The sequence below is a fragment of the Prosopis cineraria genome, unplaced genomic scaffold, assembly GCF_029017545.1.
Source record: "Prosopis cineraria cultivar Desert tree isolate PC_DT_omini unplaced genomic scaffold, ASM2901754v1 PC499, whole genome shotgun sequence".
Taxonomy (NCBI): Eukaryota; Viridiplantae; Streptophyta; class Magnoliopsida; order Fabales; family Fabaceae; genus Prosopis; species Prosopis cineraria.
In genome coordinates this window covers 10,007-30,298 of record NW_026555824.1, presented here as the reverse complement: position 1 = coordinate 30,298, position 20,292 = coordinate 10,007, and the positions used below count along the sequence as shown (strand labels likewise).

The window sequence follows — 20,292 nt, the reverse complement described above, 5'->3', positions numbered from 1 at the left end:
ATATCAGTTAAGTATTTGACAAATTTTTTAAAAAATAAATTAAAAATATTGATTTAAATTATTATAAATTTAAGAGTTTTAATTATAAATGAGCTTTTAAATATCAAATATAATTTTTAGAGTATAAAAAAATTATTGTAACTATTTAAATTAATATTTATAATTTATTTTATTAAAAATTTTATTGAAAATTTAATTAATATTAATTCAGTATTTATTTTTTTTTTTGGCGGAAGGTCCTTGAATGTCATTTTATCCTTTGATTTTTTTTTTTTTTTAATGACTGTCAAACACCAAACAGAGTTTCTTCATCGCTCTCGTCACCGACTATTCGAGCATTGAAACTCCATCGGGTATTCTGGAAACAACCTCCGTTTCTACTCCGTTCCCTCTATAAATAGTCCACGCTACGCAATCTCTTCGCCATTTTTTTCCTCTTCTGATTTGACATTCACATATTTCTCAATTCTTGATTCTTGATTCTTGATTCTTGATCAGTTAGGCATTTTCTCAAACACATTACCATGGCTGAAGATGGCACTGTCACGGTCTACAGTAGAACCGCCATTACCGAACGAGAAATGAATTCATTCTCATCCAATGCAGGAGGGCGTCAAATGCCTCGAGGAGGTGCTATTTTTGAAGTCTCAAGCATTCGACAAGCCAAGATTGCAGAAGAAGCCGGTGCTTGTGCTATCACTGTTTCGGAGCCAAGTCGCCCAGGCATTTTGCGAATGATTGATCCGTTTCTTCTCAAACTGATCAAGCAGGCCGTGAATATTCCCATAATTTCGAGGGCTCGGGTCGGGCATTTCGTCGAGGCCCAGATTCTTGAAGCTGTTGGTGTCGATTATATCGATGAAAGCGAGTTGCTAGCTGTAGCAGACGACCAAAATTATATCAACAAGCTCAATTTCACTTGTCCATTTGTGTGTGGGTCTCGAAGTCTTGGAGAGGCATTGAGGAGGATCAGGGAAGGTGCTGCGATGATAAGGACCCAAGGGGAATTAATAGGGTCTGGTAATATTGCTGAGACAGTGAGGAATGTGAGGTCAGTGATGGGGCAGATAAGGACTGTGAGCAACATGGATGAGGACGAAGTCTTTGCATTCTCAAAGAAGATAGAGGCACCTTACGATCTGGTGGCGCAAGTTAAGCAAATGCGTCGGCTGCCAGTCGTTCACTTTGCTGCCGGAGGCATTGTGACTCCAGCTGATGCTGCTCTTATGATGCAATTGGGATGTGATGGTGTGTTTGTGGGATCAGAAGTCTTTGACTGCTCAGATCCTTACAAGCGAGTTAGGGGAATCATTCAGGCAGTTGGGCACTATAATGATCCTAATGTGTTGGTTGAAAGCTGCTATGGCTTGGCTGAGGCCATGGAAGGTCTCAATAGTAGCGATGACAGGATTGAGCATTTTTAGTAGCGCCAGTCTCTAATCGAATTAACCGTTGGTATATTCATCATACAGCACATATAGTTGTATCGGTAAGCCCATTTATGTGGTTGAGCATATAGTACTTTTTTCTGTTACGGAAATAGAGTATGTACTTCTTAATCTCTTTTCTGCTATACATATTGATCTGAGATGGCTTTACCATTTATCTGGTTGCTCAGAATTACAAAGATGAGTTGATTGTTGCCTTTTATGTGAAATTTCAGTTCATAAAAGGACAATATATGATTGAGCTTATAGGTCTAGTTTGTAATAATAACAGAGGATATGCTTCATCTATATTGGTAATTGTTTTGCTCCGAATGATCTGTATTTGGCTTTACCATTCATCGAGTTTCGCTGCATTGCCTTGGTGAATTGGAATAAATTGGCTGCCTTCCATGTTAAAGTTGTTTATTTTAGTCCAAGGAGTGTGATTCGAATTCTTAGAAATCTATCAGGCTTCTAACTGGAATGATGGCTGACAATGACGATGATATACATTTACAGTTGGATCTTTGATGTCTACTAATTTACAAGATCCTAATTTCTCTTTCGGTCTATGTTGTGACTAGGCAGTGGATATTTTGATCCTGTTAACAAAATGTTTTAATAATTTACGGAAAAATTCATAACCTCCCGTCATTGTCTGAACTTGAAAGCTCTCTACAATAGGGATACTTCTAAGTTTTCTATCTCTTCTTGCTGATGTTGAACGAGTATTTAATATTGATTCAGCTACCTTGAAAAACAGATTTCAAGGGCACCTTTTTTTTTTTTTAAGCAAAACGAGAGATACGATCATCCATTGAAAAATGTCTCATTTAAGGGTGATGGGATGAACATGTCTGTTTCTGAACATAGTGTCTTAAAGGGAAACTAAGATATATTCTCTGAATTAGAGACATGGTACAAAAGACCAAATCCGTTGAATGTTTCTAATTATCTAATTTGCTGAATACTGCTACTAACTAGGAACTTGCCAACTGTGTTCATAGGCAATGAATGTCAAATGCGAAATTTTTACTTTTATTTGTTTCTGAGACACTTGTTTGAATGGTGTCTCATTGTCTTGAGTTTCTAGAAAAGGATGGATCTCCTAGATTTTTAGTGCTGCTACTTCCACTGTTTGACAGGCTTCTCATAGCAATCTCATAAGCAGCAAACACAGCACCATTCACTATAAAAGCTCTACCCACTGTAGTTCCTATACCCCTCCACAAAACATTATGCCCTTCTTCTCTGACACTCTGTCCCACGCAATCAAGGATTCCTGTGTATTTCAGTGATGATTGTGTTTGAGCCTGGAGTCTTGTCTTTATAACATCAAAAGGGTAGGAACCAATCCAACTCACTACCCCAGCTAATCCTCCTGCTATTAGCATTGTGTTCAAGCTTTCTTGACTAGTTTTTCTGCAACCTGGGTGAAGTTGTTCCCTCATATATTCATATGTCCAGAAATATACACCATGACCAGGTGCATCCCGGAGAATTGTGATGCTGAATCCCTGGAATATTCCTCGAAGACCTTCTCTTTTCCATATCTTCCTTGTGGCTGATAGAGGACCTTCACAGGATTCTTTTAATTGGCCTTTTCTCTGAAGCTGGAGGCGAATTTTGACCAGTTCTACTGGGGAGACAATTGTGCTTTGTAAAGCACCGGTTATGAGTCCTGCTAGAGCAACGCTCCTGTAGGAAGGAGGGCTATTTTCTGAGACTGATGAGTCAAAAGCTCTTGAGAGAACTGCATAAGTTTGGAAAATCATAGCATTCTGCATCCAGAAAACAAAGAGTGATCAATATGCTATAATAATCAATGACATTCTTGTGTCCAAACATTTGGGTGGGTATAAGCCAATAATTAAGACATAGAAGAGAGAAAAATGACCTGAAAAGTAATAGCGGCCAAAGGAGCAGCCATGCCCCTGTATAGAGAGGCAAGGCCTTCGTTGGACACAACATCTTTGATCAAGCTGAACACAGAAGTTGGCATGTTTGAGTTCTGTTGGTGGATTCGGAGGGTGTCCAGTGGATAACCAGAGATCACTCCAGCCATACCCCCTACACCTCCTGCCACAAATTCTCTACTCCAACTGCTTCCCACAAATTCACCCCACAGCATTCCTCTCTTATTTTGTATCAAGTCTTGTTTCTTTCTGTTGCTCGCCACGGATCAAGTCAGATTGTATCCGGCATGCCCAATTGTATTTGCGATATGCATGTAAAATGTCATAGAACTTCTGGGAAAGGTTCTGCTTTGTACTTCAATTATTGAAACCATCACAAGCTCAACAGTTTTCTAGATTCTGGCGTTTGCTCTGCAATCCAAATCCTTTTCTTGTTGGCAATGCAGACCCAAACTGTAAAACCATTGGACGTTAAAAACGTCCTTGGTTATGGCTTTTGGCTTCTGTTTCCTGCTCTGTAATTTGAGTTTGTAAACAGAGCAAGCTAAAACGCCGTTCTCTACCTGCTCTTTCCAGGCTAGATTATTCTTTCTTTTGTTCTGTTAACCCGAAACGTGATTGAATTCAAAGTTGGAAACGTTTGAGGTTCCGGCTATTGCTAAATGCTTTTCATCTGCAGCTTCTAGCGAGGACGAAAAGAAGGAAGACAGAGATAGGAAAAGAGGGACCGAAATATTTAGCAATAATAGGTCGAAACAAATGCAAACAAACGGCTTCTATTTCGTCGGGAATTTAGTGTGCTGAGAACCTGAAGCGCGAGAGACCAATGCTCTCTTTCATGAGAGGCTTGGTGTTATTGAATATGAATGGTGTGCGTTTCAGAATCTTGAGACATAATAAACCGTTGTTTTTATGTCTCAAATAAAGAAATGCACTCACCACGGCATTTCAGGAAATTTTCTCTGTATTATTATATGTAATTTACACGCTGCATGCATCGGCCATGGAAGAAATAATGATGATGATAATACAATTGTTTTTTGTATGTCTTAATCTTTGTGATGTGTCAATTATTTCCTACTTAGGTTTGCTCCACATATGGTTGATAATTAAATACAAAGGTTGACCCCAGTTAAATAAGTGGTAATATTTACCATTTATCAATGGTAGGATTATAGATTAGCCCCCATCCATGCAAGTATATGGGAAAGTAGAAAACTCTAAACATTAAACTATTAACTACTAGTCATATAAAATGCAATTTGCTGTAGGTGCTAAATCTCTTTTTATTTCAATATTAACAGTAATATTTCTATTTCCATTTGAATTCAAATTTTAAAATTTAAATCACCCAAAAAATAAAAAATGGTTAACTCGAGATATTTTTAATAAAAATTTTCTACCAAATTATTATTCGTTCTATGGATTGCATTGCAAAAAAATCTCTAATCTAATACTAGGTGATGCTTATTGTAAGACACATTCTAAAAAAGATTTATGAGCCTTAATTCAAGACTTGGAGGTAGTAATTATATATTTTTAATATTGCTTCATTTAAACTTATTAACCTTCAGAGAAAAAGTAATGCAAATTTATTTTTTATTTAAATATTAATAAAAGTTGAAGTTTATTCTTTTCTCAAATAAAATTAATGGTTTAATATTTATTAGTAGATCCCAAGATATATTTAGGGACGCAATCCATCTTCGATCATTACTGCGAGTTCTAACTAATTTCAAACTTGATGATACATCAAACGAAGAATGCTGTTTTCAAGCAATCACATTCAGAACAGTTCAGATGTTTGAGATAGAGCAGGCTTAGTTTATGTGTCACTGTCAACTCCTTTCTCTCTTCTGTATCTGTTGCAATTCAGAATCTTGATACTATTGACAAAATGTGGAGCTTAAAAAATTGATTAAACCCTTCTTGGTATTGAATGTCAATCTCAGACACACAAGGGGACTTTTTCTTAAAGGGGAGATATATTCCTCAATTGTTATGATGATACACGTCTAACCACCTTGCTAAAGCAATCACATTTCACAACAATAAGTAGCAAGACAGTCTTAGAGGAAAGCTGCAAACAAGAAATTTACTGTGCGTGTAACACAACGCACTTGGGTTCACAAATACAAGCAAGAAAGTATCTCTTAGACAAAGACCACATTAATTAGACATGCTCTCGTAGCATATTTAGTGACAGCTCAATAACTATGCGTAGGGTACTAATATGCTGGGAAAGCCTTCATTTCTTTCCACTCTTCTTCAGCCCAGAACCTCCAAAGGCCCCCTTTTGTTGTGCCTTGGATTTCAGCTCCCTTAGTGCCTGTTTCAAGCATTCAAAAGAAGTGAGTTTGAATTGGCACATTAACAACAAATCAGTTTGTAAGTACAAAATTAGAGATACAATATCGAACCTTTTCCTCTTCCTTTTTCTTCTGAAGGTTAGCCAAATCAACCTGCAAAGTACAGATATAGATACAAATCAAATGTAAGATCCCAATAAACAATAACAACAATGACAAGCCTTATCCCACTAGATAGGGTTGGCTACATGCATGACATTATTGTACTCTATCATCAACCAAACTTTTAAAAATATTGTTAACTAACATCTCTTTCAACAACATCTATAAGTATTCTTTTTTATCTTCCTTTATCCCTCTTTATAGAGTTCAAGATTATTTGTTCCACTTTCCTCACCAATGCCTCCCATGACTTTCCCATGACTTTCTCTGTACATGTCATATTTGAATACAAGCTGTCTGTTTGTGTCAGTAAATGCATCAGGGTATGAAATTGAAGACATGTTACAACATAAACGGATAAGTGAAAGTGCATAGCAGTTTTCCATGTGTAATGAATGGAGACCATAGTCCAGACCTCCATCAAAAACTAAAGACCCTAAAATGAGATCACCAAGTAACTTCCGCATGACTATTTGCATGAAATCCCAGTTTTAGCCGATGAGATCAGAGCTGGCACTAGCAAGTATTGATCTTCCAGAATGAGGTGAGATTGAACAGTTTGGTCCACATCCCTCTTCCTTACTTCACTGGTCTTAAGAGGCACCTTTTATGACCCAAAGAAGGTGCAAATTTTAGAACAAAGTGACGAATTAAAATCAGTTGCCTAGATGAACTCTCTTTGATAAGATGAAATGGGTAATAACATGGTCAACAACAATCAGTTCATCGCCCAATGATTAATCTAGAAAAATTACATGGAAGAAACGTATAGAAAAGAGGAGCAACATAAACATGCCGTATATTCCCGATACGGAGTTAAAAAATATAAGTCCTGGAAAAATCCTTTAATACTTCAAGAACATCAGCTGCAAGTCTATAAAAATAGATCAAGACTTCACAATTAATAACAACATATTTTTCATGCAATCTTAACCAACCCCAAACAAGACATCGTTCTGCTATTTCTTCCAACAGCTTTCATTACTTTCTAAAGGAAGCATATTACCCACCGTCTAATAATTTTATCTATCTAATACCGGTCAATCAAAAACGTAACTCGACTTATAGATTTCTATTCTTTTAGCCATGCTAATCAAGAAACCAGAGTTTAAGAGCAGCAAAATCCTTTAGATCGATGAAATACCTCGTCGTATTCTTTCTGATCAGACTTGGGTTTCTTCAAAGGCTTGGCTTTTCCACCTACACCGAAATATTAATCTCAGACGGAAAGAAAAATCAAGGTTCTAGGGAACAGATCAAAACACGAGAGTTTCATAGATCGAAAATAAAGGGGGAAAGCACAAGTTCAAAACATAAGAAGCATCCGCCGAATCGGAGAATCAGATGATTCCAATGACCGACATCGGCGAAGGAGCTACCTTGCTTGGACGACATGGTTGCGATGCAGAGCTAGGGTCCGGCCCAAATGCAGAAGCAAGAAAACTTTTCTCAAGCCCCGCAACCTTACCCCGTCCCACAATGGCCTCTCGCGGATTCTCACCGCTTTATATTTGTGCCGATCGCCAAAAGTAAAAGCGAGAGGCCCCTTCTCGTTCATAAACGAATAAATAAATAAAATAATTTTAGTTAACCGCTTGAAATGGTGGATTTAAATTTAAATTTTAAATTTTAAATATTATATTTTAAATATTACATTTTAAATTTTTGCATTTAAAATATTTTATTTGAATAGTTTAAAAATTTTTAAAGAGTTGAGATTTAAAATAAAAGTTAAAAATGGTGAGTTTATATTCATTTTTAAATTGGTAAGAGACACGAATCAGATATGAGAAAATATATAAGAATCATAAAGATATTAATAATAAAAATATAAAGACATGAGATATTTGAAGTGATTAAAATTTTAAATAACTAAAATGTAGAGTAAATTTAAAATTAAAAATAAATTATAATAAAAAATAAATTTGAATTTGAATCTATAATTTTTTGTATATTCAAATGAGGGATTTGAACTTCAAATCCAAACCTATAATTTTTTACGATTCAAACGAGAGATTTGGTTCAAATATAAATCTCAATCCCTGTCAATTAAAACATTAAATTTACAGGGATTTTTAATTTGGGAACAGAGTATATTAAGTGATATTTGTAAATATATTCCCCCAAAACCGTTAATTTTTGTAAACAATATTGGATTAAAAAAGGAAGAAAGAAGAACAAGAAGGGGAAGAAAATCAAATAAAAGTCAAACCTTCAACATCAAATTCATTCAAAGGCGGAGTTGATGCTCATGCCGTATAATGAACCATCTCCTATCTCCTATATGATAATCATGTTCATGTCAACATGTCTCTACCATATATTTCTAGTACTGGATTAGATTAAGCATTAGTGTTGAATTTGTTCATTTATAATTAAATTAAGTACTCTTTTAATCCTATTCATAAGCTCATTTTAATGATTTTTATTACAAAACCTATGTAAAAATTAATAAACTTTTTATGGCCCTTTTCTAGAATTACCTTTTACAAAAGAAAAGGAAGGAGGGAGAGACTGAAATCATTTTATTATTGTACTTATGTAAAGACTTTATTAGTAGACAATCTATAAGTATTTCTATAATCATTATTTAAATTTAGATATATGCTTTAGGCTTGGTAAGCTCTCAAAATTTAACTCATCTAAACTTTCTTTTATAAAAGACAACAAGAGAGAGGGGGTGCATGTGTAGAGAGTAGAATTTTTTTTTTTTTTCCCCTTAACCTTTTGGCTTGGATCTATGATATACTTCACTTGTTTGGATTTTTTTTTATGAGGACAAAATTTTAACCCCATGTTTGAACAGAGGGGAAGGGGAGTCTAATGAATTTGATTTCATAAAAAAAATGGAGTTATAAAATTTTACTAAAGAAAAGATGAAAATTAAAAAGAGTAAAGAAAATTAATTAAAATCTCCTAACCCCACTTCTCTATTTCGTTTAATTACCACAAAGAATGAAAAAAGGTTGCATGAAATCTTAAAATAAAAGGCGAAGGTGATGCTCTTAAGCTTTGGTAAATTCCTCAAATAAGTCTGACAAGAAGAGACAAGAATAAAGAGGGAATCCCCAATATTCTCTTCTTCTTTGATCACTTGTTCCCTTGAGCGACATCTACCATCATTCTATAAAATTAAACTAGTTTTACAAGCTATTAATTATAAAATAATTCACTTTGTAAATTTCATTGTTCTATTAATTGAATAGATCTTTTTAATTAAAAAATTAATTATTCCATCATTAGTAACTTATATTCCAGAAAATATAGCATCGTCATTACGTTTATCGATATTGATTTTTTCTAATAAATTGGATATTTAATTACGGCTCCATCAATTTGGCGACAACACTCTTCTCCCAAAAAAGAAAAAAACTTAAGATCATCTATCATTAAAAAATTAGCAAATTATGGGCCTATTTAATTGAGTTCCTATATTTTGCTTTCAAAACTGTTTAAGATACAATTTTTAAAATTATTTTTCAAAGCAAAATAAAAAATTATTAAATTATGTTAATTTAAAAATAGTGTTAGAATTAAAAAATGGACAAATAGTGATAGTGATCAATGATTATAAATAATGGTGACTTATGATATTAATTGATGGGTTAATGTGTAAATTGGACCTTGAAATAGTACGCAAAAAGCACCCTAGATGTTGAATTTTTAAAGAGTGCAAGATGAATCATAAACTTTTGAATTCATAATAAATTACTCCCACTATTATCTTTTTGTCAAAACTATTATTGTTCACTATAGGGCCTAGTCAAAGGCTGACATAACAGTTCCTTATTGATATATCATTTGTTAATTAGTATCACAAACCCTCAACTATTACATGAGTAGCATTCTGGATCCTAAACTTTAAATTTATGAACAAATTACTCCTATCATTTATGTATAGAATATTGACTATTATATAAATTAAATTAGCCTGAGTATGATCCGCTGTGATGAACGCATTGTTGGCGGCGACAAATAACTCATAATTTTGTGAACTTTTTTTGCAATGTTTTTCAAGGGATTGATATATCAAACTTTTGTATACTCTATAATTTTAATTTAATTTTATTTTAAATAATATTTATTTATTTAAAGGGTCAAAACTTGGGATCCCATTTGGAATGCATAAATCTGCAAATTCTAACCTGATTTGACCTTCTCCTCTATCATATAGCGTTGTCTTTCGTTTGCCGAGTCGTTCTCTTTCACCGCCAACCTTTGCTTTTCTCCATGTGTCGAGCAATTTTGCCCTGAATCCATAGAAGAGGATACAAGGTGTCCCTTTTTTAGGGCTCGCACGAGAGGCCAAAAGATCAGAATTCTGTATGTGTGTTCCCTTCATCTTTGACTGCTGCGTTCTAAAAACCTTGGATGAAGCCGCACCTATGCCTCTTCTCTCTGCATTTGTGCATGTCTCCTCTTCTTCAATCAAGGCCACTGAAGGGCTCTTTAAGGCTGAATGAAATGCTGGATCATTCAATGTTTCAATCTCCCTTATTATTCTTTTTTTTATTTTTTATTATCATTTTTTTGGATTTTTTATGTGTAAATATATTTTAAAGGAAACAATCAGATTTAAAAGAATTAAGAAGTTGATTCTCATGATTTTTTGATTGTTGAGATAATTTGGTAAAGAGATTTTTTTAAAAGATTTAAACAATATTTTCAACTCTATTTTTCAAAATTAATTTTGAAGAAAAATTAAATTTATTTATCTTCTTTATTTTTTATTTCAAAAAAAATTCTTAAAGGATTAACTTTTAATTTTGGTTAAAAAGAATTAATATTTCTTTTTTCTATTTTCAATCATTTTTTTAAATTAACTCTTGAAAAAGAATTAAATTTTATTTTTATATTTTTTGATTGTTTTAACTAATTAAAAAAATAAAATCCTAGTTAACAGGATAAGGATAAAATAAAATCAAAACCTTTTAAATTAATTTTTTTATCTTTTCATTTTATCTATATTATTAAAATTTTATTTTTTGGTTAAATTTAATATTTTTATTATGATAATGATTATTATTATTATTATATTTAAAATACATGAATAAAATATAGTGTTCACAAGTAGCACCTAATATATTAACAAGGGTTAATGTGCAAGATGGACTTTGAAGTATTACGAAAAAAATATCCTGAACTCTAAACTTTTAAAATGTATAAAATAAAGTAAATTACCCCCACCATTATCTTTTTGTTAACGTCGTTACTGTTTACCATACTATTCATTGTGGGCCCCAGTCAAATGCTAACGTGATAGTCCCTTACTGATGTATCATTTGTTAATTGGTGCCACATACCCTAAATTATTGTGTAAGTAGCGTCTTGGACCTTAAACTTTTAAATTTCGATCAAGTTATCCCCACCATTTATATATAGAATGTTGACTATTATGTAGATTAAATTAGTCTTAACATGATCCGCTGCAGTGATGCATTGTTGGCGAACGACCCATAATTTTGTAAAATGATGTTCCCCCCCTTTTTTGTAATGTTTTTCAAATGATTGATATTTCATACTTCCGTACACTCTATAACTCTGGTGTAGTTTCATTTTGAATAATGTTTATTTATTTAATGATAAAAATTTGGGATTCCATTTGAAAAAAAAGAGTTTAAGTTTAAGAGGATTTTATAAACGATGAATGCAAAAGCTGATGATTTTATCAACAAATTTAAAATCAAAATTAACCAATTAATTAAAATCCTCTGATATTTAAACTTATTTTAAAATAAAATCTCAAGTTTTCACCATTAAGTAAATAAATATTATTCAAAATAAGACTAAATCATAGTTATACAATATATGAAAGCATGTGATAACAATCGTTTGGAAAACATTGCAAAAAAGGGAATCATTTCATAAAATTATAGGTCGTTAGCCACAGCTAACGATGCATTCACCACAACAGACCATTTAGAAGCTAATTTGGTTTACATAATAGTCAATATTCTATACATAAATGATGAGGGTAATTTGCTCTAAATTGCAAAGATCAGGGTCCAAGACACTACTCACGCAATAGTTTAAGGTCTGTGATGCTAATTAATAAATGACATATTAGCAAAGACTCACCATATTAGCATTTGACTGAGCCCTACGTTGAATAGTAATGGCCTTGAGAAAAAGATAACGGTGAGGTAATTTGTTATGAATTTAAAAGTTTAAGATCATTGCACATTTTAAAAATTCAAGGTCAAGGAAACTTTTTACATAATACTTCAGGGTCTATTTTGTACATTAATCTAAACAACTCTTCAATTCTGCTAAAATTATTAAAAATTTATTTCTAATTTTAAAATTTAGACTTTTGAATAATTTTGAACACTATTAAAATATTATATCAAAGATTCTAAAATAAAAATTTATTAATTAAAATTTATTTTTAAAGTTTAAAGTATTAATTTATCCTCCTATCAAAGATATACAATTTATCCTCGTATCAAATTGTCCTACACACCCTCTCTTCAACATAAATAACATTAAATAATGATAGATATAAAAATAATTAATTATAATAAAAATATTAAACTATAGAGTGAAAATTACCAAATTATATCGAGAAAGATTTTCTTTATTATAAAATTCATAATTCATTAATTTTCGTTGTACATGCATGTTTGAAAGATTTTTTTTATACAACATATCTGGTTAGACATTAAAAAAATTACCAAATAAATATGTTTAAAAAAATTTAAATGATCAAATTTATCTTTTTATACTATGATAAAAATAATAAAATATCTGCACTAAAATTGTTTTGTAGTAACTTAAATAATTTTTAATAAATATTTAATTTTAAAATAGTGACATTTTAGTCTAATACTTGTGATTTAAAAATTAACTAACTATTGAGTGGATGGAAATTAAATCACTACTAGAAAACAGGCAATTTGTGATAGACTTTGTTCTTGATTTGCAATGGATTTTCCATCCCAAATATGTGACAAAAATGTGTATATCATGAATTTGCTCGTCACAAAGTTGAGATACTACTTTTGCAGTGGAATATTTGTCCTAAATTTAGGATGGATTTTGGCATCACAAATTTGTGACAGCAAACATTATCACAAATTCAAATTTATAATCTTTTGTGTATCCAAATAAAAAATTTAATCCAAATTTAAATTCAAATTGCTATTAATTCAAACACACTATAGAAAATAATAATAAATTTATATGGAGTGTGAATAAATACTAGAAGAGAGATTGAAATAAAGGAGAATGGCACCTAAGGCTTCCAAATGAGAAAAAATTATAATGAGGGCTCATTACAATTGAAAGTTCATCTATTTACGAGTGAGTTAATGAACCTGTACTTGTAAATAGATGAACCTTCAATTATATTGGACCCTCATTGTTTTTTTTCCTCCTTTGGAGCCCATACTGCCATTTATCTTTGAAATGATGAAGATGTTGCATGAAACCTTCAAAAAAGGTTTCTCTACACTATTTTCTTGTGAACTTTCAAAGCAAATAGTGAAATAATTAATCAAGCTAGCTAACTCCTATGAAAGAAAAGTCAAGCGAATTATAAAAAATAAAGGATATAACACAATGCACTCATACTTGATTAAGGAATCATATGCATGGAACACACATGTTTACTTTTATTTTTGAGTGGAAAAGCTAAGCCACACTAAGGAAGAAAAGTAATGAAAAGCAGAGATCGTAATAATGCATCTACATCTGACAAAAACTCGGAAGCTAAATTAATAAGCTTTAAACTTGGATTGGAATATCTGCTTGGCCGCGTGGTCATCCCATTCCAAATTGTTCCACCAATTTTCTGGTCCTTGGATGAGTGTCAACTTGAGTTTGGCAGAATTGGAATCAAGTGGTAACTTTTTCAGCTCTGGACAATCATATATTGTTATGGATTTGAGGGAAGGAAAAGGCAAGGTTGCCTTGTGGATGCTCTTAAGCTTTGGTAAAAAGCTCAATTCCAGCGTAACAAGAGACAAGAATAAGGACGAATCCACAATATCCTCATCTTCTGTTGCTTCTTCTTTTTCTTTTATCACTTGTTCCATTGACTCACATCCAAGAATGACAAGTTCTTGAAGGAGTGGAGCATGCCTGAGCCATGTCGCATGAGATACTGAACATGAATAGATTGCCACCATTGAGAGCTTGGTTAGATGCAACATGTACCGACAACAAAAGAATATTCCTTGCTTCTAATAATATTCAACAAAGACGACTTAATTTCCCGCAAGTGCTTCATTTTTTACATGCATGATACTAATAAATCGACATTCTGTAAATACCTGCCTTGAATAGAAAGGCTGCATGTACAACTTTGCAATTTGATTGAGTTGAATAATTTGCTGAGACTATCTTGACTCCTTATTCGTATACATAATTCTTCAATATCAGGTAGCGATTCTAGCTCTTCTAAAATGTTCCCTTCCCGATTAATCTTTGTCTTGTCATCAAGTCTAAACACTTTTAATTGTTCAAGACTTGATACCACTCCCATTGGAATATTCCATTCCATCACCTCGTATCCCCACAAGCTAAGAAACTTTAAATTTATCAAGTACAACAAGTTCATGAAATACTTTGCTCTTGGAATATCTTCCATTGGCAAAGAAAGATATTCCTAAGAAACTAAACCACCAATCTCTAGAAATAATCGTTCTCTAACTTCTACATCCAAGACTCGCAATCTCTTCATGTATTCAATATCTACTTGACAAAGTATATCGACATCACCAATTTCCAATAAAACTAGTGTTGTGGCATTTAGAGTATCTAGGATTTTCTGTGATTCCCAATAATTCATGATTGAAATTCTTGGCAAGTGTTTCATATTACCTTGATCATGTGATATCCAGAGTGCCATGTCACGGATCATATCATGCATTTTAATTGTACGATTCATAAAAAGATCATTTTCAACACCCTCTAGCAAGAACAAAAGCTTCCACTTTTCAATAATAGACTCCCCATAACCATGCATATCTTGTACACTCTTTATCATAGCTTTACAAAACATTTCTCCCACATCCATTTATCGATGAGATCAGGAACTAGAATCTCACAATCCTTTGGGTATAATGCACAATACAAGAAGCAACTTTTGTGTACTTCATCCAAACGATCATAACTAAATTTAAGGACAGATAATACTTTCATCTTCAAATTTGGTGCAGTAAAAGAAGAACTTGTTAATTTACTTATGAAATGTTCCCAAGCTTCCAATATCTTCACTCCAGCCATGGCACTTCCTACCACAATTAGCACAAGTGGTAACCTTTTATATTCTTTAGCCATCTTCTTAGTAAGCTTTAAGGTCTGACCTCAAAGTTTCCACGCCAACTTTCATTCAAAATAGCTTTGATGCTTCTTCCTCTATCAATATTTCTACCTTGAATGGTCTTTCACACTTTTGCATAAACATCTTCTGACCGCGTTGTGCATAACATTTTGCATTGAAAATTAGTCTCCTTTGGATGTGGCACTCCCACCATCAATTTCAGGTCCAATGTATCCCATATGTCATCTAATAATAAGACAAATTTCTTTTTTTCAAGGACTCTATATATCTTTGCTGCCTTGTCATCTTGATTACTACAACTATTCCAAATGCCATAATCAATCCCAACCTGTTTTCTAATATTATCCATGATATTATCCAAGTTGGGCTCTTTCAATACCACCACCCACATCACAACATCAAAATCCAACCTTCTCTTCTCAGGTTCATTGTTAATTTTCTTTAATAGGATAATTTTTCCCACCCCACCCATTCCATATAAACCAATAACACCAACATTCTTTGCTTCAATGCTATTCCACACCTTATCAACCATCAAATCTAATCCCACCACTTCATCTTGAGGCATCTCATTTGCTCTGAGTGGTACTTTGTGTGCAATTTTAAAATCCTTACCGAAGCTTTTCCCCTCAGTTGTTAGTTCATCCACATCCTTGAGCTTCTTAGCAATGATCTTTCCAAGCTTGTAGCTTGACATGCAATCCTTTGAACACCTTTTACTAAAACATTTGCTCTGAATTTCTTGGTCTCCTTGTGCTTCAATATCTTTTATTTTCTGCAGTGAATATAATTAAGATTGTTAATTAAGTGCACAATCTTCTCTTTACTTATTTGTGGGTCATGACCTTGTAGTAAGTAGTAATTAAATATATATACTTTTGAGTCATGTTTCCATGTGCACATGACATGATCTTTGCATATACATTCTAATTTCGATTTTCACTGTATTGAAACACGAAAAAGGAAACATTTTTTTTGCCGGCGTTCGCACAAATTCAAATACTAGAATTAATTAGTTAGAAAATATATATTATGATGCCATGAAATTGAAACATACAGATTCTAATGATTCCCAATTTCGTGTACTATTTTTATCTCCATGAGAGTTGAAATTAACATATTCTTTTTTATTCTTCCTTGATTGCATAAAAAATAAATACTTTATTCTTGAATAAATTGAAGTTATAAATATTTTATACATCGAACATAGAGAGTATTTGCTTATCATCGCTAATTAAGTCCATGTGACTTTACTTTCATAGAGGGAAATTAAAGTTCAAATCTAGAATCTAAATCAAAGAAAATTAATTGACAAAGAAAGGTCTTACAAATTCAAAGAAAAAGACATGTTAACAGGTAAATCATAACTTGAGAAATTACCTGTTGAAGGGTTTCAACTCGTTGCAGCCAAGCAGTGAGTTGATGTGATATTTGCATCTCTGGATTGTTGTCAGCTTCTTCAATTTGTGCTTCCACGTCTTTCTTAATGTCTTCAAGCCTTCTATTCTGATCTTCCAGCTTCTGCAGATTGTTTTCCAAATCAAAGACGAAATCAGCCTCTTGTTTGACGCAGCCACAAAAACACTTGGCAGCTTCCCTTATGACTCCAACAAAGGAAGACGGATCCATTTTAGTGTCGAGCATGAACAGATCTGTGAGAGATGATTAGGCGTGGAGGAAGACTCAACTGAGAGAGAGTAAAGTTCCCTTGGATGTGATGCTGAGAGAGAAATAAATGCATACTAGTTCTGCAAGAATTTTGGATCCCAGTTGGAAGACATGTTGCTCAGTCCATGTTACTGTCAAGTGTCAAGTCATCTCTCAATTTTTCCCGTGAAATTCACAGGAGGCTCAGAAAATGTAACCTTAAAATTATAATTTTTTAAAAAATATTAAAACACTACTATAATCTATACATATTCAAATTACCAAGAATTTAAAATCATAATTTACAAAAAGGTGATTTAGTTCTAAATGGATTTTTGTCCCTCAATGGTGGTGGAAATGATTGGTGTTATATAGGGACCCTACTTATGTAAGGAAAGAAATTTTTTCAAGGTGAATATCTACTACATTGAAGCAATTAACTTAATTATCAAAGGATGTAATGTCAATTATCCTTTTAAAAATATTATGGAGCAAACTAAATTTTTTTTCTTTATGAAAGATCAAATTGAGTTAAATCATGTGCTTAGAGATGATAACTGAGATGTTGATTATCTTGCTAGAATATGTGATATTTTAGAAGTTAATTTTTGTCTTTTAATCATCATCCATGTCTTGATTTTGGTATGGAAGATGATGAAAGGGCACAGGTTTTTTTTTTTTACTCTTTTGTTTTTGATGCATTTTGTTCCCTTTATTTAGTTTTGTAATTTAGTTTCCATTTCAAAAAATAAAAAATAAAAAGGTGAAGATGCATTTTTAGTTGAAGTTGTTTTGGAAGAGCACTCAGTATATTAAAATATTTTGTGTTAAATATTAGATGATTTAATGTTAGGGTATTAGATATTTCAATTTAATTACTTAAAGGGCAAAAATGTTACTTAAAATATATTAGGATGTTAAGTGCTTCTCAAAGCACATTTTAAAAATAGAAATGTACATTTACCCTTTATAAAATAAAGTTTGTATTATTTTTGAATATATTTTTTAAAAAAATAAAATTGAAAAGCATGCATGTAATCATAGTTTATTTGAGTATTTTTTAAGAAAATATGATATGATATTCATGATTAATTTTAGTATGGAATAGGAGTGTTTGTATTTTTCTAAAAAAAAATTATAATTTTAGATTCATAATTAATTTTAATTTATAATATAAGTGTTTGGATATATATTCACAAAATCATCATTTTACTTGATTTTTAATTATACTCAAAATTAATTTCAATTATTAATTAATTTTATAAACAAAGTCAATCATTTAAATTAATTTTAACCATAATCAATTCTATTCTGGCCCAAAAAAGGCCCTAATCAATTTTATCTAACTTTAATCTCAACACACCCAAGGTGGTAAATTTTTTTTTATTCGGAAATATCAGTTCGGTCCATCACAAATATAAGATTTTTTAGTCCCAAATTTATAAAGACAATCCATAAAACTCAAATGTCTTGTTTGCCAAACTGCGTCAAAACCATTCCACGAAGAAGTACTGTGTAGTGTGTACCCCCATCAAAGCTCACCGTAGCCATCATGCCCAGCCAAGAACGCCATGGAACCAGCTTCCTTTATAGGACCCATGATTATGGAAGTCAAGACTTGGACCATTTTACCCCCTCCCACCCTCTCACCCCACCTTCCCCACCTCTCTCCCGCGACGTTGAGTCGTAGACTGCCTTCTATCATCTTCAACAAAGATTTGCAATGCCACTCTTTACTCAATTAAGAGAAGATTTGATTCATGGTTTTAATTTCACCCATGAAAGTCTGCGTAGATTTGGTTCAATTGCTTGTTCGAAAATGGCTGTCTGCTCCCTGATAAACATGTAGTTGATTTCTGGTTTTTCTCTTGCTGTAAATCGAGTCTAAGCAATTTATATCTTATCACTTTTTTTTTTTTTTTCCAAATGAATCATTATTTTGTGGGGAGACATAAAACAAAGTGAAAGAATGGGCGAGACCAATGTTGTAACTTGCAATAAGGATCAATAGTGGGGTAGATTATTTTTGCCTTTCAACTTTGCTTCGAAGAAGCAACTGAACTCAAATATTTTATAATAAAAAATATTAAAAAATTTAATGTGAGGCTCACTAATAATAAACAGAGACGGTGAGTTAATGATAGAGCCGTCAATTAAAATCAAATTCATCAGGCTAGCTTTTTTAAGTTCAAAAATAAAAGGGCCGGCCTTTTAGGATTAGGGTCAACCCTTTTAAGCCCTCTTATATTTTTTAAAATTTAATATAAAAAACAAACACTAATACAAATACATTATATACTTAAAGAATTAAAAAAACTGAAAAACCTAGCTTGCCCCCTCATAATCATAAAACTATGTGATGTTGCTAGTAAAGTTTAATTGTTATTAATATTGATTTTGTAATGTTGCTACTTTTGATTAGACTTAATTTGTTGTTGTGTGTATTATCTTAAAATTATTTTTTAAAACTTAATATTACGTGTAATAACTTTTTTAAGATTTTAAATATGTTTTTTATATTTTTAAATTAAATATATATATATATATATATATATATTTGTAGGGTGCTGATCCAGGCTGGCCAAAAGGAAATCCCAAAATGAAATAAGGTTTAACAAGACCAGTCCATCTTGGCTTTAATCCTTTCAGGGCCGACACTAATTGATAGCTTTAGTTAACAACAGAGAAGAAGAGAATGTTTAACGTTGAGAAGATACAATTCATCTATAATTAAGTTTAAAGTGTGGAGTGATTTTTTGAATAAAAATAACCTTTAATTCATCACATTATCAATACTATATACTCATTGAGATTGAGAGCCATAAAAATTATTGTATGGTTTTTCACTAGTTGTGGAATGAAGTGGAGTATAACTGGAACGCATGACTTCCAATATATTTCATTATGCTTTCTCCTCTGCGTTTTTTGTTTTTGGTTTATTGAATAAAACTGAATATCATTTATAATCAGAGCAAAACTAGAAGCTTGTAATAGACTACAAGAGAGTCAAACTCAATCATCAGACACCCCCTTTTAGCAGATTAAGGTGGTGGATGATCACCTCTGCGTATTTTTAAGAATTGCATCATATCAAACATAGAGTATTCAGAAAAATAATAAAAAATCAGAGGTAATTGACAATAATGCTGACGTGGCTGTAGAGTATGGGCAAAGTAAATACAGATGTGCAGGTAAAGATTTTCGAGTCAACAAGACGTCGGTGGGTGTACAATTAGTTGGGGAGACGAGTTTGATAACCGTAGGTCAAACAAAACTCAAAAGGTCTCTAGGATTCAACACCACGTGCTTATATAATCCACGGCTACCAAATCTTTCAACTAATATTAGTGAGCTTGGGCTTGGTCTTTTTTTAGTTACACCGAATTGGGCCACTCTTCAAGCCCAGGCCCCGTACTGGAGTTGCATCTATTTGTGTTTGAATCATTTTTAATTTAAAATATTTAATTAATTTGATACTATGACTTTTTGGCCAAATGAGATTATTTTTTCTTAAATTTGTGAAGAGGCTGCTAGCCGTATTGAGT

General features: G+C 32.4%; 3 protein-coding genes and 1 long non-coding RNA gene across 4 annotated transcripts; 1 reads left to right on the top strand and 3 right to left on the bottom strand.

Annotated features, from left to right (window-relative positions):
• Positions 1-349: 349 nt before the first annotated feature.
• LOC129297338 (pyridoxal 5'-phosphate synthase-like subunit PDX1.2) lies at positions 350-1,603 on the top strand. The gene has a single exon (XM_054935680.1). It carries the CDS (start codon positions 525-527, stop codon positions 1,422-1,424), a length of 900 nt encoding a protein of 299 aa, XP_054791655.1. The 5' UTR covers positions 350-524; the 3' UTR covers positions 1,425-1,603.
• An 897-nt stretch (positions 1,604-2,500) lies between these two features.
• Positions 2,501-3,558, bottom strand: LOC129297335 (mitochondrial arginine transporter BAC2-like). Its single transcript, XM_054935679.1, has 2 exons — positions 3,325-3,558; positions 2,501-3,208 (listed from the first exon to the last, which is right to left on the bottom strand). Exons 1-2 carry the CDS (start codon positions 3,556-3,558, stop codon positions 2,501-2,503), a joined length of 942 nt encoding a protein of 313 aa, XP_054791654.1.
• A 1,699-nt stretch (positions 3,559-5,257) lies between these two features.
• LOC129297337 (uncharacterized) lies at positions 5,258-7,295 on the bottom strand. Its single transcript, XR_008590187.1, has 4 exons — positions 7,194-7,295; positions 6,959-7,014; positions 5,764-5,805; positions 5,258-5,672 (listed from the first exon to the last, which is right to left on the bottom strand). It is a non-coding gene; the product is annotated as an uncharacterized LOC129297337 (long non-coding RNA).
• A 6,091-nt stretch (positions 7,296-13,386) lies between these two features.
• On the bottom strand, positions 13,387-16,854 carry LOC129297333 (probable disease resistance protein At5g63020). The gene is made up of 5 exons (XM_054935678.1): positions 16,481-16,854; positions 15,210-15,875; positions 14,803-15,117; positions 14,092-14,422; positions 13,387-13,918 (listed from the first exon to the last, which is right to left on the bottom strand). Exons 1-5 carry the CDS (start codon positions 16,742-16,744, stop codon positions 13,530-13,532), a joined length of 1,965 nt encoding a protein of 654 aa, XP_054791653.1. The 5' UTR covers positions 16,745-16,854; the 3' UTR covers positions 13,387-13,529.
• Between the last annotated feature and the right edge of the window lie 3,438 nt (positions 16,855-20,292).

Excerpts from the sequence above, each read along its gene's own strand:
- LOC129297338 (XM_054935680.1), top strand. The coding sequence starts at position 525 with ATGGCTGAAGATGGCACTGTCACGGTCTACAGTAGAACCGCCATTACC.
- LOC129297335 (XM_054935679.1), bottom strand. The coding sequence starts at position 3,558 with ATGCTGTGGGGTGAATTTGTGGGAAGCAGTTGGAGTAGAGAATTTGTG. Across the intron at positions 3,209-3,324 it reads TGGCCGCTATTACTTTTCAG|AATGCTATGATTTTCCAAAC; the intron begins GTCATTTTTCTC and ends TTCTGGATGCAG.
- LOC129297333 (XM_054935678.1), bottom strand. The coding sequence starts at position 16,744 with ATGCTCGACACTAAAATGGATCCGTCTTCCTTTGTTGGAGTCATAAGG. Across the intron at positions 15,118-15,209 it reads CAGAAGATGTTTATGCAAAA|ACCTTAAAGCTTACTAAGAA; the intron begins GTGTGAAAGACC and ends CTTTGAGGTCAG. Across the intron at positions 14,423-14,802 it reads AGAAATGTTTTGTAAAGCTA|GAATATCTTTCTTTGCCAAT; the intron begins TGATAAAGAGTG and ends TTAGTTTCTTAG.